Source organism: Adiantum capillus-veneris, chromosome 14 (genome assembly GCF_014529385.1).
Source record: "Adiantum capillus-veneris isolate H3 chromosome 14, ASM1452938v2, whole genome shotgun sequence".
NCBI classification, from domain to species: Eukaryota; Viridiplantae; Streptophyta; class Polypodiopsida; order Polypodiales; family Pteridaceae; genus Adiantum; species Adiantum capillus-veneris.
The window spans coordinates 122,437,069-122,451,194 of record NC_140944.1 but is presented as its reverse complement, the minus strand read 5'-3'; the positions used below and the strand labels follow the sequence as shown (position 1 = coordinate 122,451,194).

General features: G+C 43.2%; 1 protein-coding gene across 5 annotated transcripts in view; it reads left to right on the top strand.

The window, feature by feature from the left end:
• The window catches only part of LOC147443060 (Nuclear transport factor 2 (NTF2) family protein), a 107,539-nt gene extending 93,839 nt beyond the window's left edge, over positions 1–13,700 (top strand). For all 5 annotated transcript variants that reach the window (XM_086528987.1, XM_086528989.1, XM_086528986.1 and 2 more), the window contains one exon: positions 12,998–13,700. In XM_086528987.1, coding sequence (XP_086385113.1) covers positions 12,998–13,584 — 587 coding nt within the window. In that variant the 3' untranslated portion in view covers positions 13,585–13,700. The remainder of the gene's footprint in view (positions 1–12,997) is intronic.
• The last annotated feature ends 426 nt before the right edge of the window (positions 13,701–14,126 follow it).

The following is a 14,126-nucleotide window of genomic DNA, read 5'->3' as shown; positions in this document are numbered from 1 at the left end:
CATTCGTCTATAGGGAAGACACCTTTTGAGAGTCTTTATGGTAAGCATTTGCTTCCACAATCCTTTTAACTAAGGATAAGATATTTGCAACGGATGAGTTTGTTCGGGATATGGACATGGCCTATGGGCAAGTTAAGAGAGTGATATTACACTCTTAGGAAAACCATAAGAAAGCTGCACACAAGCACAACAGGAACTTGGACTTAAAAGTCGGTCAATTGATCTTACGCAAGTTTGAGAAGGCAAGGCTAAAGAAAGAAGCGACTCATAAGAGGAAAGTTGTAAAACTTTCCAATCGTTATTATTGGCCGTTTAAGATAATTCACCAAGTGAATGGTGGACGTTCCAATTAGAGCTACCGCCTAATTGGAAGATCCATAATGCTTTCCATGTTAGTTTTCTCTTGCCATATGTGGGACCGCCTCCAAGTCAACCTATTGCCGAGGAACCCCTGAGGTTGAGGAAATAGAACAAATACTCCAACCGAAGCAAATTATCCATCATCAGGAGCAGCTACTCAAGTCCGGAAAGATTACATGGGTATTTGGTAAAGTTCAAGAATTATTCTACTTTGGACGCTTAGTGGATGACCGAGCAAGAGTTAGCATCTTATCCCGAGATTTTGGAAGGATATGTACAAGCACAATAGTTGGAGGATAGTTGTTTAGAAGCTTGAGGAATGTCGCTAAATGGACTATTTTCTTATTTTCCTATTAATTTCTATTTAATGAAATTAGGAAATTCAAATGTGTACACTTGAACTGATAAAGTTAGGAATTGTAGATTTATTGGAACTAATAAAAGCCATGAGGAATGGACATCTTCGATGTATCATATGATATGTGACATTAAGCATCATGAAGGAGTTGTTATGTAAGCTCGGTGGGAGAGACCGGTAAATGGATATTCTTGATGCGTCAGAGGATGGATGACGGGAGCATCGGATAGGGAGTATTCCATTGGTCTGGGAGGAAATCGGAACTTGGTAAAGGATTACGTGTGAAAGTTTAAGCACAAGAATAAACATGGGTTCTGAGAAGCTTTTGATAAAAAGCAGGATGTTTTGAAGTGCTTTCTGGGTAAGCAAATGCTCTCCTGGGAGGAAATTATGTCTGCATTGCATCTGTGCATGAGGTTGCATCTAGGTATCAGATGCTCTGAGTTGTGAGAGGCCTGCTCACACTCTTGTACTTTGAACTCAGATTAATACAAAAAGAAATACCGAAAGGGGTGCCAGTCTTTGGGGCCAATATCTCTAGGCACGGAACTCCACCGGGCCAGTGTTTTGAAGTGGTTATTTGGTGCTGTCGCGGTAGATTCTTGATTTGGAGCGTCCAAGTCTGTTATAGTGGTATCAGAGCATGCCTGGGGAGTGCCATCAGTTTGGGAGGAAATCCGAACTTGGTAAAGGATTACTTGTAAAGATGTAAGCACATAATAAAGATGGGTTCTTAGAAGCTTTTGATAAAAAGCAGGATGTTTTTAAGTGCTTTCCGGGGAAGCAGATGCTCTCCCAGGAGGAAGTCTATGTCTGCATTGCATCTATGCATGAGGTTGCATCTAGGGATGCTTGGGGAGTGCTATGTAGCATCAGTTTTCAGCTCACAAGTTTTATTGAGTTGTTGGTGCAAAAACATGGGTACTTGGTGCTCGTACTGAGGGTACTGACTTATGCCTTGGAAGTGAACCCTAGGGTCACTTATATATGGGATTAAGGCTGGGTCAGGAAAACTCATTAAAAATCCCACTATTTGGTAATTGTTGGCTAAAATATCACTTATTGATAAGTTGATGAACTACTAATAAGAGGTGCTTCACATGCAGATAAATACCTAGGTTGGGTACTAATGCAAATGTATAGGAACACTCTCCAATGCCTACACCTAGCAGACACTTGTTGTGCTCATGTGCATTCAGAGGGCATTGATGTTGTATTGACGTCCTCGGGGGGCCAAAATGACCCATGGAACCACAAAAGGTCTACAAGATGCTCCCCTCATGTGAGAGGGGGTAGTGGGCTAGTAGCTTTCTTGTGTGTGAGTGTTGTGTGATGATCCAATATTTTGGCAAAGTAGATGCCTAAAGCTACCGGGGAGGGGTGTATCCGAGAGAGAAGCTCCTCAAAGGTGACATTCCCTTGAAAGAGTTGTGGAAATTCAACACGGATGTGTGTGTATGTTGGGCACTCAACGGTGACATGAGCCTCGTTTTCCACTTTGTTCAACTTGCATTGTGGGCATGTCCTCCTATTTTCCTTAATATTCAGCCACCCTCCCCTTTCAATCTTGAGCATGTGTGATCGCGTCCGCATCAAAGTAATGGCTCGTCTTGCCTGGTGGGACATGGGTGTCTTTATATGCATCTGAGTGTCCCCAGTCTTGTAGGTCTCCCAGTATTGTGTATTGATGTGCTTGGAGTAATACTCAAATTTGGACCTGTGTACTGTTGTCTTCCATCTGGTGTGTAGGGCTTCAAGTATGCTTATGTCAAAATTCAGCCCATGTTCATGTTCGGTGTGTTCCTCTATATGCATGTCCACATGGTCTCCCACATTCCATCTAGAGAACCATTTCCGTATGTCTTCTACAAGACTAGATGTGAGAAACTTACTCTTGTAATTCTTTTGCGGCTTACATCCGGTTTGCCATGCCATGTGGGGTAGACGGCTCTCTGGCATCATCTTAACTTTCATGAGGTATCTGTGTACTCTCTGTAAGGCTTGCATTTCCAAAGGTCTCTTGCCTGTCTCCAAAAGCATCATTGAGTATGGGGTGGTAGTTTTGATCCCCATGTGTCTACATAGGAATTTCTTCTGTATCTTTTCAATGCCGTTCCAAGTGCTAGCGGGGATACTCCCCTCCCATACCTCTACACCATAAAGTATTGTTTGGACCACACATGCATCAAATGCCATAGACTTAATTTCCCATCGCTTTGTGACACTCTGCTTGCACATGTTCTCAAATTCATAGTATTTTGCATGTCATGCATCAATTCTGTTTTGCACGCAACTCCCCCATGCATGGTTTGAGGGAACATAGATGCCCAAGTACTTGAAACTCTCAACCGCTTGGAGTGTTTGCCCGTCATACGTGATGATGGGCTGAATCTCATTTCTACATGTGTGGACTGACATAATCTTTGTTTTGGCTATTGACTGACAGGCCCGTTGCATTGCAAAATGCATGTACTGCATCCAGAAGTTTCTGTAGAATGAGGGCATTGTAGGCAAGGAGAACTACATCATCGGCATATATGAGGAGAAGAAGCGTGAAAGTGCCAATACTAGGGTGATCTCCCCCCTCTCTCATAGCCTCGTTGATGAAGTCATCAAGCTTGTCTATGCATAGTCCGAAAAGCGTAGGTGACAAAGGGCATCCTTGTTCAACTCCCATGGTGCTCCTGAATTCTTGTGAGAAACCTGTTTTTGTCTTGAGTTTGCATCTGACCTCTTGGTATAGGTGCCCTACGGCTGCCTTGATATGCATAGGAACTCCTAGAGTTTCCATACGTGACCATAGACCTTGACGGGGTACTGTGTCAAACGCTTTCTTGAAGTCCACAAAACAGCAATATAGAGTTTTGCTTTTTAGCCTGGCTTCTTCCATCAAGACCCGGGGTGTCATCAGGTGGTCTACTGTGCTATGACGGGCTCTAAATCCTGCTTGTCCAATGGCGCGTTTCCCGTTATTTTCAGCCCATGTGCTAAGATCTTTCTCGATAAATCTTCCAAAATTTTTTGCCATACATGAGCTCACCATGATGGTGCGATAATTAGTAAGCAAATTGCGGTCACCTCCTTTGAAGAGCGCTTTCACCAAGTTCTCTTGCCAGTCTTGAGGTAGGTATTGGCTGATTGCTTGATTCATCATATGGTGTATCCATTTCTTAGCCTCACTACCTGACCATTTCAACATTTCATCATAATGTGTCAGCTGCTTTCCCATTCGTCAGGCTTTTGAGGCCTTTAATGACTGCCTGGAAGGTGATGGGCTTTGGATATTCAGCCTGAGGCCCTGTGTATATCACCTCTTGAGCCCTCGGCGGGGCATACAGAGTTTGTACATAAGCATACATTTCGTGTGGGCTGAAATCTCCCTTCACGTCCCCTTTCTTCCCCTTCATGTTACGCCAAGCTTTCTTTGGCTCTTTCTTGAACCTGCTCAAGTCTAGTTGTTCTTTTGAGAGTTCATACATGCGTCTCTTTTTCCTCGTGAGTGTATTGTATTCTCTAGCAGCACATTCCCATTCATTTGAGTGTTGTGATAGGCCTCTCATCTTACGTTTGGCCTCCTTGCATTCTGCATCAAACCAAGGATTATGAGGTAAACCCTTCCTAATCTGTTTGCCACTTTGATATTTTCCCATAATGGTTCTTGCCGCTTCCTCCATTGCATGTCGGAAGATCTTCCACGTTTCTTCAATGTCACAAGGCATGTTCCGGTCAAAGAGTAAGCTATCTAAGAGACTAGCATAGTCCTCTTTTTTTGTGAGTTGCATCTTGTATGACCAGTTCGGTGTATCCATTATGTTGACAATAGGCATACTTGGCATGTGTAGGCATATATGGATTGGTGTATGGTCTGAGGTCGGTAACCTGCTACCCACTTCAAAACGGTGGACCAAGTCCAATGCATCGTATCTCACCAAGGCAGTCATTTGTACTCCTCCCATGACTTGCCGTGTAACAAGTGTATGATCCAGAGTGTATGAACTTATCCGCACCATTCATGGCTACAAGCTGCATTGAGTTCATCATACTTATCATAGCTGACTCCTGTGCATTCATGATGTTATCACTTGAACATCTGTCCCACATAGGACCAAGCATAAGTTCTCCATTCTTATCCACAGGGTGCAGTGAATGGTCCATCAATTGGACCTGTGTGTTTGCAATCCGGGCATTCAGATCCCCAAGAATGACAACTGCTCCCTCACGTGCATACATTGCAATGTCTGTACATAGGTCAGCAAAGGAATCCTTTTTAGGTAGCTGGTTTGTGTCATAAAAAGGTGACTCTCGATGCGGGATATAGCATCCTGCGATAAAGATCAATCCTTTTGATGAGCAAACCTTAACCCATATATAGCGTTTGTGCTCGTCAACCTTGCATACATCAACCATCTTTTGAAGCTCTTCCTTATATATTACGGTTACACCTCCTTGTCCTCGCATTTTGGTACAAGGAGAAGGGGAGAGAGAGAGAGAGAGAGAGAGAGAGAGAGAGAGAGAGAGAGAGAGAGAGAGAGAGAGAGAGAGAGAGAGAGAGAGAGAGAGAGAGAGAGAGAGAGAGAGAGAAGTACCTCCCTCTCTGCAACGTGGCTTGAACTTCTGCGCAAGAGAATAACTGGAAAGAAGCTGCTGGCGTGGAAGAGGGTTGTGTAGCACTGGTATCCAAGCTGGGGCACTTCGTGAGTCGACCACAAGCGGGCACACGCACGCTTTCGATTCTCTTCCTCCACGCGGTATCTACGCAGGCTACTAACGCTCGATTTTTTTTACGCTATCTCCCTCCCTTGCATTGAGTTTTTTCTAACGCTGCAACTTCTATTGTATTAAGTGGCCATGAACTTTCTAAACTCCTGCTACTCTCTCGACGCTCCTCTCTCCATTTGCTCGTGCTCACGGGCTCCCTCTATGACTTTCTCGCCTCCGGTCACTCAAGCCGACGCGTAGAGCTCCTCAAAGTTCAGTAACTGTACCTACAGACGCGGGACAGTGACCATGAGTATTGCGCGAAGATGGCTCGTGGCGAGGATACGGATGTATGGGATTAGATGGTTCTTGACTTGAGGCTCAAGCTATCTAATTACATAGAGAACTTAGATTCCCACATCATGCGCCTAAATAGAGCAGATGTTATTATAGGAATTCCATGATTTTATGATAAACAAGATACGTTGTATATAGAGTGTGTACATCACTCTCTTGTTTTTGTTAAACAAGACATGCCTTATGTATCTGTTTCGCTTTATAATCAGATTTTTGTGAATAATGGTTTTGCAATACCGATTGTTACTGCTCTGGAAATGTTTAAGGATACAAAGTCTTTTGATGTTGACTTTTATCTGTGTATACCATCTACTTGGTTTTAGTGCTTGGTTTGATTCATTAGCGCTTAGTACTTCTGTCATTGAATTTCGTAAAAATGTTTCGTTTTCTTTTGTTGAACTTCTGGATTCTGACCAATCCACCCTTATCCAAGAAATCATGACTGATTTCAAGGATGTTTTTCTTGACGATCTACCGCTTGGCTTGCAGATTGGAGAGGAGTAGATCATGCCATCGAGCTAGTGGCTGATACTCAGCTTTTTTCGAAGCAACCCTATCGGTTTAGTAAAACCGAAGAGGACGAGATTCAGCAATAGCTCTTGCCAAGGGTTTTGTTCGGCCAAGTAAATCACCGTGGAGAGTACCTGTGTTACTTTCTCGAAAGAAGGATAACACTGCGCTTTTGTGTTATTACAAGGGGTTGAATAAGCTCACTGTCAAGAATAAGTATCCTCTCCCGCGTATGGATGTTCTGATAGATCGACTCCATGGAGCGTTGTATTTTACAAAGATAGACCTGCGATCAAGCTATCATCAGATATGAATCAAAATTGAAGATGTTCCTAAAACAGGTTTCCATACGCGTTATGGTCACTACCAATTTTTGATCTTACCTTTTGGTTTGACCAACACTCCAGCTACGTTTTAGCAGATGATCAATGATTTGTGAGGTTGTTTCTAGATAACTTCGTTGTTGTATTTATCGATGCCATCCTGATTTACAACCAAAGTTTGTTTGAGCATCTAGCGCATATACGTGCTGTTCTTAAAGAATTCACACTTAGAAGCCTTAGCATAAAGCTTCTCCGCTCTAATCAAAATTGAAGATGTTCCTAAAACAGGTTTCCATACGCGTTATGGTCACTACCAATTTTTGATCTTACCTTTTGGTTTGACCAACACTCCACCTACGTTTTAGCAGATGATCAATGATTTGTGAGGTTGTTTCTAGATAACTTCGTTGTTGTATTTATCGATGCCATCTTGATTTACAACCAAAGTTTGTCTGAGCATCTAGCGCATATACGTGTTGTTCTTAAGGTACTGAGAGCGGAGAAGCTTTATGCTAAGGCTTCTAAGTGTGAATTCTTTAAGAAAGAGCTTCTATATTTGGGTCATATCATTACTCGCAATGCAATTTGCGTTGACCATGAAAAACTGGATAAAATGCAGAATTGGCCCATTCTGAAGAATGTGCGCCAAGTAAAGTTCGATTGGGAAAGGTATCTTCCAAATTAGAGTTTGCCTATATTAGTAGCAAGCATTCTGCTACTAGATTTAGCCTATTCGCTGATGTATGGATTTAAACCTAAATCCCCTATTGCTATTGGCTTAGAGAAAGTCAAAGATCGCCAAGCTCGTGATTTCTTGTATGATATGCAAGAAATGCTCGAATTGGCTAAGGATAGGAAAAGGACAGCTTGTGATCAAATTACCACTTATGCTAATTAAAAGAGATCTCCAAGAACTCTAGAGGTGGGACAATGGGTCTATTTGAAGATACCCAAGGATTCCATAGACCATGCGAACTAGAAAGCATTATAAGCTTTCAGCTAGATTTTGTGGTCCCTTCTTGATCACAAAGAAAATTGGCTAGGTTGCCTATAAAAACTCGCTCTTCCTTCGGATGTTAGTGTACATCCAGTGTTTCATGTTAGCCGCCTTTATGAAAAGTTAGGCGAAGCCGACACTCTTGTGCCCATTGAGGAAAAATGTGTGGCAAGATATCAAAACTGAGTATATTCCTTGAGAACCAGAGGCCGTTCTAGATCATCGTACCCATCATTTGTGCCAAAAGCTTACGATGAGTACCTAATTAAATGAGTACCTAATTAAATGAAGGGGTTAATCTGAGAGGTTTGCTACTTGGGAATCAATTAGAGCTTTGAAAGCTTAGTATCCCTATTTCATTGATGAGGACATCAATGGTTCTGAAGGGGGGAAGTATGTTATGTCCCACTCACAAGAGAGGGGATTTGGTCTAAGACATCGTCGGGATAGGCGTCCAGTGTCCGAGCGGACGTAGTGTGAACCCGATCGGTGTGGTCGGCCACTATTATAAAAGGGAGGCCAAGGCCTCATTTCTAGTTATTGACCCCCAGTGGGAGAGTGCAAGTGGTTAGCCCGTGAGGCTAGGAGTGCGCGAGGTTACCTCGAGGAGGTGGGGCCGGGTGGTATGCGACGCTCGGTCTTACAGGTGCACAGCTACGTCCTATGACACTGCCCAGCACGGGGGTGCTGCCGGATGGTGGCTATGGTTGGGTGGTTCGTCCGATGCATGTTTGTAGGCGGTCCGTGTAGCCGGGAGATCGAGTGTTCGTTTCAGCCCACGTGTTAGTTTTGCACACCATAATGTATGTTGCACAGTTTGTAAGGCCCCCATATAAGGAGAAGCCAATAGTGCACATTTATATTTGGTGGATTCTAGCTGACACGCCGATTAGGTCTTAATCGGTGATCATGGATGGGACAAAGAAAATTCATAAGCCAAGAAAAATCACTGGCCAGAAAACCAAAAATTCATACTCGGAATATCTTGGTTGGATGGCGACTGCAAAGCGATCGGTAAACAGCCGGGCCGGTGGCCAGAGGTCAATGAGCGATAAGCGGCATTCAAAGGCCCGTTTTCTAGGTGGACTTGGCTACACATGGACAACTACGCATGGGTGCATGGACTGTCCTCTCATGAGAGAGCGCAGACCATAGAGGCTCCTTTGCATCTATATAAGGAGGCCATCTCCATGAACCATGGCATCAGTCCCTTGTATTTTTGCTTACTAGCTATACTTGTCTATATCGCCATCTAAGCTCTACCTTGAGAGCGCAAGGGTGGATAACGCCATTACTTTGTATTAGTGCTAATCTGAATTTTGATTTGCCACTAATCGACTTTGCATCGTATCTCTCTCTACTCACCTTGCTACAAGATCCTACATCCTCTATATTTCTTACAATATCTCCTTGGAGCAGGTTAGGGAGTGAGGGCTATTTTATGGCTATGCTTGGCCGTACCTGAGATAGATGTACCTTCTCGGTGGTGGGCATACACATGTTGTGCCCTCCTGATAGGTTGGCATGAGAGGGGACCCCTGTTCAGTCTGTCGATGTAGACAGACAATACGGATAGATGACGTGGCAGGTTGTACGACAGACCCGTGATTCGCGTTGACATGTGCCATGTGGCAGTAGTACGGATTTCCTCATTATGCGTTGACATGCGGAGGTGGCTGCTGTACGGAATTCAATAATTTGCGCTGACTGCCTTTAAGGCAATTGTTGGGATTGGATGCTTTTGAGATTTGACTACTTGCTTTTGGGGCATCCCTTGTAAGAATAAATAGACCGTTGGGGCCTCACTCTGCAGAGCATCTGGACGTAGAGTCTAATAGTAGAGGTCCCTCGGGAGTTGTCTTTGCTCAAGCGTTAATGTAAAAGTAAATATTGAAAGGCGCACAAGAATTTTGGGGCCAACACCCTTTGGGCACGGAACTATGTTGAGCCGTGTCGACTCAAATTTAAAAGTTGTGAAGTATTTTAAGTGATTCTCTTGTGTGTCGTGTGGGATTCTCGACTTGGGGTGCCCAAGTCTGTGACGTTGATATCAGAGCTTTAGGCGTGTGCTTTTCTCAAAGCACACTGGTCCTACCAAAGAGCGCTTTGGGGCTTCCAAAGTTTACATGAAATCTGATCAAAGAATCTTTGTATTCCGACCCCGGACTTATTAGCCACTGCCACCCTTACTTCATCGCGCATCGGGTGCGCTCCCGTCTTCATTGCTCTTTTTTACAGGGCAAAAGCCATCAAAAACCCAAGAGTACACATGGGTTTTCATGGAGAATCGGACAGAGAGAACATCTCTCGGTGGGCAGGCAAAGAAAAATTGAAGTCTGGTGCAAGAATTGAAGAATAGAATTAAGAATATGACAAATTTTTGGCAGGGAAGTTTACCAGAACACCTTCAAAAATCTCTTTGATGGTTGAGAATTTGGATATGCGACAGAAGGCAAAGTTGATCCTCTCAACAAGCTCTACGCATTGACACGAACAAATTTTATATCCAACAACTTTGAAAAATTATGGTTTTTGCAAAAAAAATCAGGAGTGTGGAATTAATGTTTTTGGAAGCTCTTGTTATCTGTGTGCAGATAACTACTAGGGGCGAGGAACATGTATATAAAAGCATTTGGAAGCATGAAGCCTGACATCGACTCTTTTGCAACGAGGTGAATCATTTGCTTGAAGTTTTACATGTTTTGCAAGTGAAATCGAGGATCACATGGCAAGGAATTTGCTCTGAAAGCAATCAGGAGGAACGGTAGCTCAGGAATGAATCCGTCGATTCAAGATAAAAATGATGAATTTTGTTTTGAAATTTGAATGATGATGCATGATGAATTAAGATTCTAGTACAACAAAGTCATATCACATAGAATTCATTCTGATCTAGGACCATGATTCGTAGCAACGTATTCAGACAATCGCATCTAAATCCGCATCGGACCTCACTGATGTCAGATTAACTAATCCCATATTGCGATCATGTCCATAGATTTCTCTAGACCGAAATACTGCAGTCATTTCGTCAATCATAACATCTACACTTAAACACAATTATCTTTGAGTAATCATTTCTGGGAAATCCAATCCATCAATCAGACACTGAGTTCACACTGTACAGAATGTTTCAATCATTCAGTCCTAGCTGTGTGGCCATCTCATCCCTCGGGAACTCTTGATGTGCTCATGACAGTTTCATTCAATCATTCAACATGATTCAAAATTCCTGATTCTTATCGTTATGAGGTTCATTCTGGAGCTGTCATTGCTCCGAATTCATCATCATCTCATTCGCAATTTTCACCTAATCTGCACACAACTAGTAAGTTCTTCCAAAAAATATTAATTTAATATATAAATCAGTTTCATCTTGGGAAATTTCCATGCAGTTCACGAATCACACACTTAGTTCATACTGAACAGAGTGTTTCAATCTGAATGTGATGTGATGTGACTGTTGTCTTTGTAGAAGTGTTGGATTCAACGAAACCGCGAAACGCGTTTCAACAGGCCTGAAACGCGAAACGGGTGAAACGGCCGAAACGTTTCACCTGCCAGGTGAAACGCCTGGAGTGAAACGCCTTTTTAAAAAGAAATCCCTTTTGAGAATTTGGGCATTAAATAATTATTTATTTATTATGTATATGCTATTTCAAGGTTAACATAGCATGTCTCTTTACTCACTGCACTGTGAACACCTATTTTGTCTATACATAACACTATATACACACAAAATTGGCGTTTCGGTCTTACGTTTCAGTGAGGCCTTAGCCTAGGGTGAAACGTTTCGGGGTGAAACGTTTCGGGTCTGAAACGTTTCGCGGTTACGCTGGTTGGATTTAATGTCGTCTAGTGTGACGGTACTTAGAGCCAGTGTCTACTAAACTGCTTTATGGCTTATGTCTGATTTTGCTGGCATAATCGAAGGCGATTACAATTCTTTCAAGAGGACAAAAGTGTTGACGCGGCATTACCACCCGGTACCAAACCGTTGACATGGACATACAGTACAGACAGATGACGTGACATGCTATACGACAATCCGTGATTTGCGTTGATAGGTGCCACATAGCACTAGTACGGATTTCCGCATTATGCGTTGACATGCTGACGTGGTTGCTGTACAGAGTTCTGTAATTTGGGTTGATTGCTTTTTTGGCAGTTTTTGGGACCAGGTGCTTTTGGGATTTGGCTGCTTTTGAGTTTAATTTCTTTTGGGGCTCTGCTTTTGGGGCATACCTTGTAAGAATAAATAGACCCTTGGGGCCTCACTCTGCAGAGCATCTGGACACAGAGTCTTAAGAGTAGAGGTCCTCGGGAGTTGTAACTTTGCGCAAGTGTTAATAGAAAAATAAATACTAAAAGGGGCGCCATAATTTTGGGGCCAACACCATTGGGCATGGAACTACACCGGGCCGTGTCGACTCAAATTTTTAAGTTGTGAAGTATTATAAGTGATTCTCTTGTGTGTCGTGTCAGATTCTCAACTTGGGGTGCCCAAGTCTGTGACACCACCCCTGGGGTGCGAGTCTCTATTTATCTGCAGTTTTCCCCTCTCCGGCCAGCCGGGAGACAATTTGCTCTGCTCCCCTAGGCTAGTTTATTATCATGTGAGATGATGGGGCATATTTATGGAGCGCCCAAGTATTTATCAGGGCAGTTTGTAGGATACTGAGTAGGGCAACTTAGGGGACTCCCTATATAAGGACCCCTACCCCCTTGTATTGTATCATCAAAATATATGTGAGTGTGAGTGAGTGAGTGTAAAGTGCAGGTAAGTAAGGTTTGGAATGTGAGCTTAGGATGGTAATGCAGCGGCTTGTGAGCTATGCATTATGGGCTGTGTACAGGGGGGGAAAAGCATTGATTGGAGAGATCAATACATCTAAAGTTCGCAACTTGCATGTTGGCGTCCCAAAGTGGAACATACTGACCATCAAATGTCCCAATTTTGTCCTGTAGATCATGTTGGCCTTTTATGGAGATTAATATCACCTCTCTTTCTCATTGTGTGCAGACATGCATGCACACAACACAAACCCTTGATTGCACTGTAGGCATTGTTAGATGCACATTTACATTGAATTCATGTGCAATGCAATAGGTGTAGTCAATGGAATGTGCATTTTTTTGTATCTCGGTTACATTTGTGCTCAAGATCCAAGGAAGGGGCATTGAAAGGGATGGGTTCTCCATAAGTTGCGATCAATCCATTTGAAATTCCAGATTTATGTGGCCCTTGTATGTCCGGATGTCACCTGAATTTACACATTGCTTTTCAAGATTTATCTCATATATTTTTTGTGGCATTTCAAGATACTGATCAGATAGAGCTTTCAACACATTTGGGTCTCAAACTGATTCTACTGATCTCGTGTATATATGCAGTTCAATTATCAAAACAACGGCGGCAGCTTTCTGTATCGAGATGTTTAGAGGGGTCCATGAGCGAGGATTTGGACAACAAGGTTAAGATTGAAAAACCTACACAAGTGGATGAGTATGCGCTGGAGGCCAAGTTGAGAGAAGCTGTAGAATCAGAGAATTACACAAAAGCTGCTGAGTTAAGGGACCGGCTTAGAGCCTTGCAGGATGATAACAGGGCGGGTGTCAGAGCTGCAAATGCAAAGTTCTACGAAGCATTCATGACGGGCAATATGAAGGAGATGAGAGAGGTGTGGTGTTGTGGAGACAATGCGCATTGTATACACCCTGGTGCAGGCCGTATATCTGGCTATGATATGGTCATTGCGAGCTGGGAGTTGATGCTGGGCCCAGATACGTCTATACCGCTGAAGATTGAGCTACACAACCTTGATGTGCAAGTGAAAGGAAACATGGGGTATGTTACATGCTTGGAGGTTGTGCGAACCAGCGGTTCCAGCTGGGGAAAACAGCTGGCGACGAATATTTTTGAGAAACAGAATGGGACTTGGTATATATGTGTGCATCATGCTTCTCACATAACCATCTGATGCTTTTTTGATGCTTATATGAAGCTGCAGGGATGCATTAGCTTCCCCTCGTAGTATGCAGGTGCCTCCATTGGATGTTTTAAGAAAAGTGCTGTAAATTATGTCGTCTTTGTGCCTTTCTTTGCTGCATTCATTCCTTAATTTGTGATTTCTTTTGGAGTGACTTATGAGGAGACAGTAAATCAAGTTAGGCCTTTTTTTGAACGCTGCATGGTAAATGCAGAGAGCAAGTTTTGACCCATGTCTGTCTTTTAGGAAAATAGATGCAGAGCTTTTTCAACAAAAAGTAGTTACTGAAGAAAGTGCGCTACTTACGCACAAAATACATCAGCCTCTTTTTGTCACTGATGAGCAGAGAAGCATCTCTCTCTCTCTCTCTCTCATTGAGCTTGCATTTTGTGTGCATTCAGGTCTCTACCAAATTAAAAGCTGTAGGGCACCCTGTGTCGATTGCTTGATGGCAGGTCGTGGGAGAGTGTCTGTGGAATGTTCATGTGTCTCCTTCTCATGGGCTAGTCATCTTCCTTTGGATATTGAAGTGG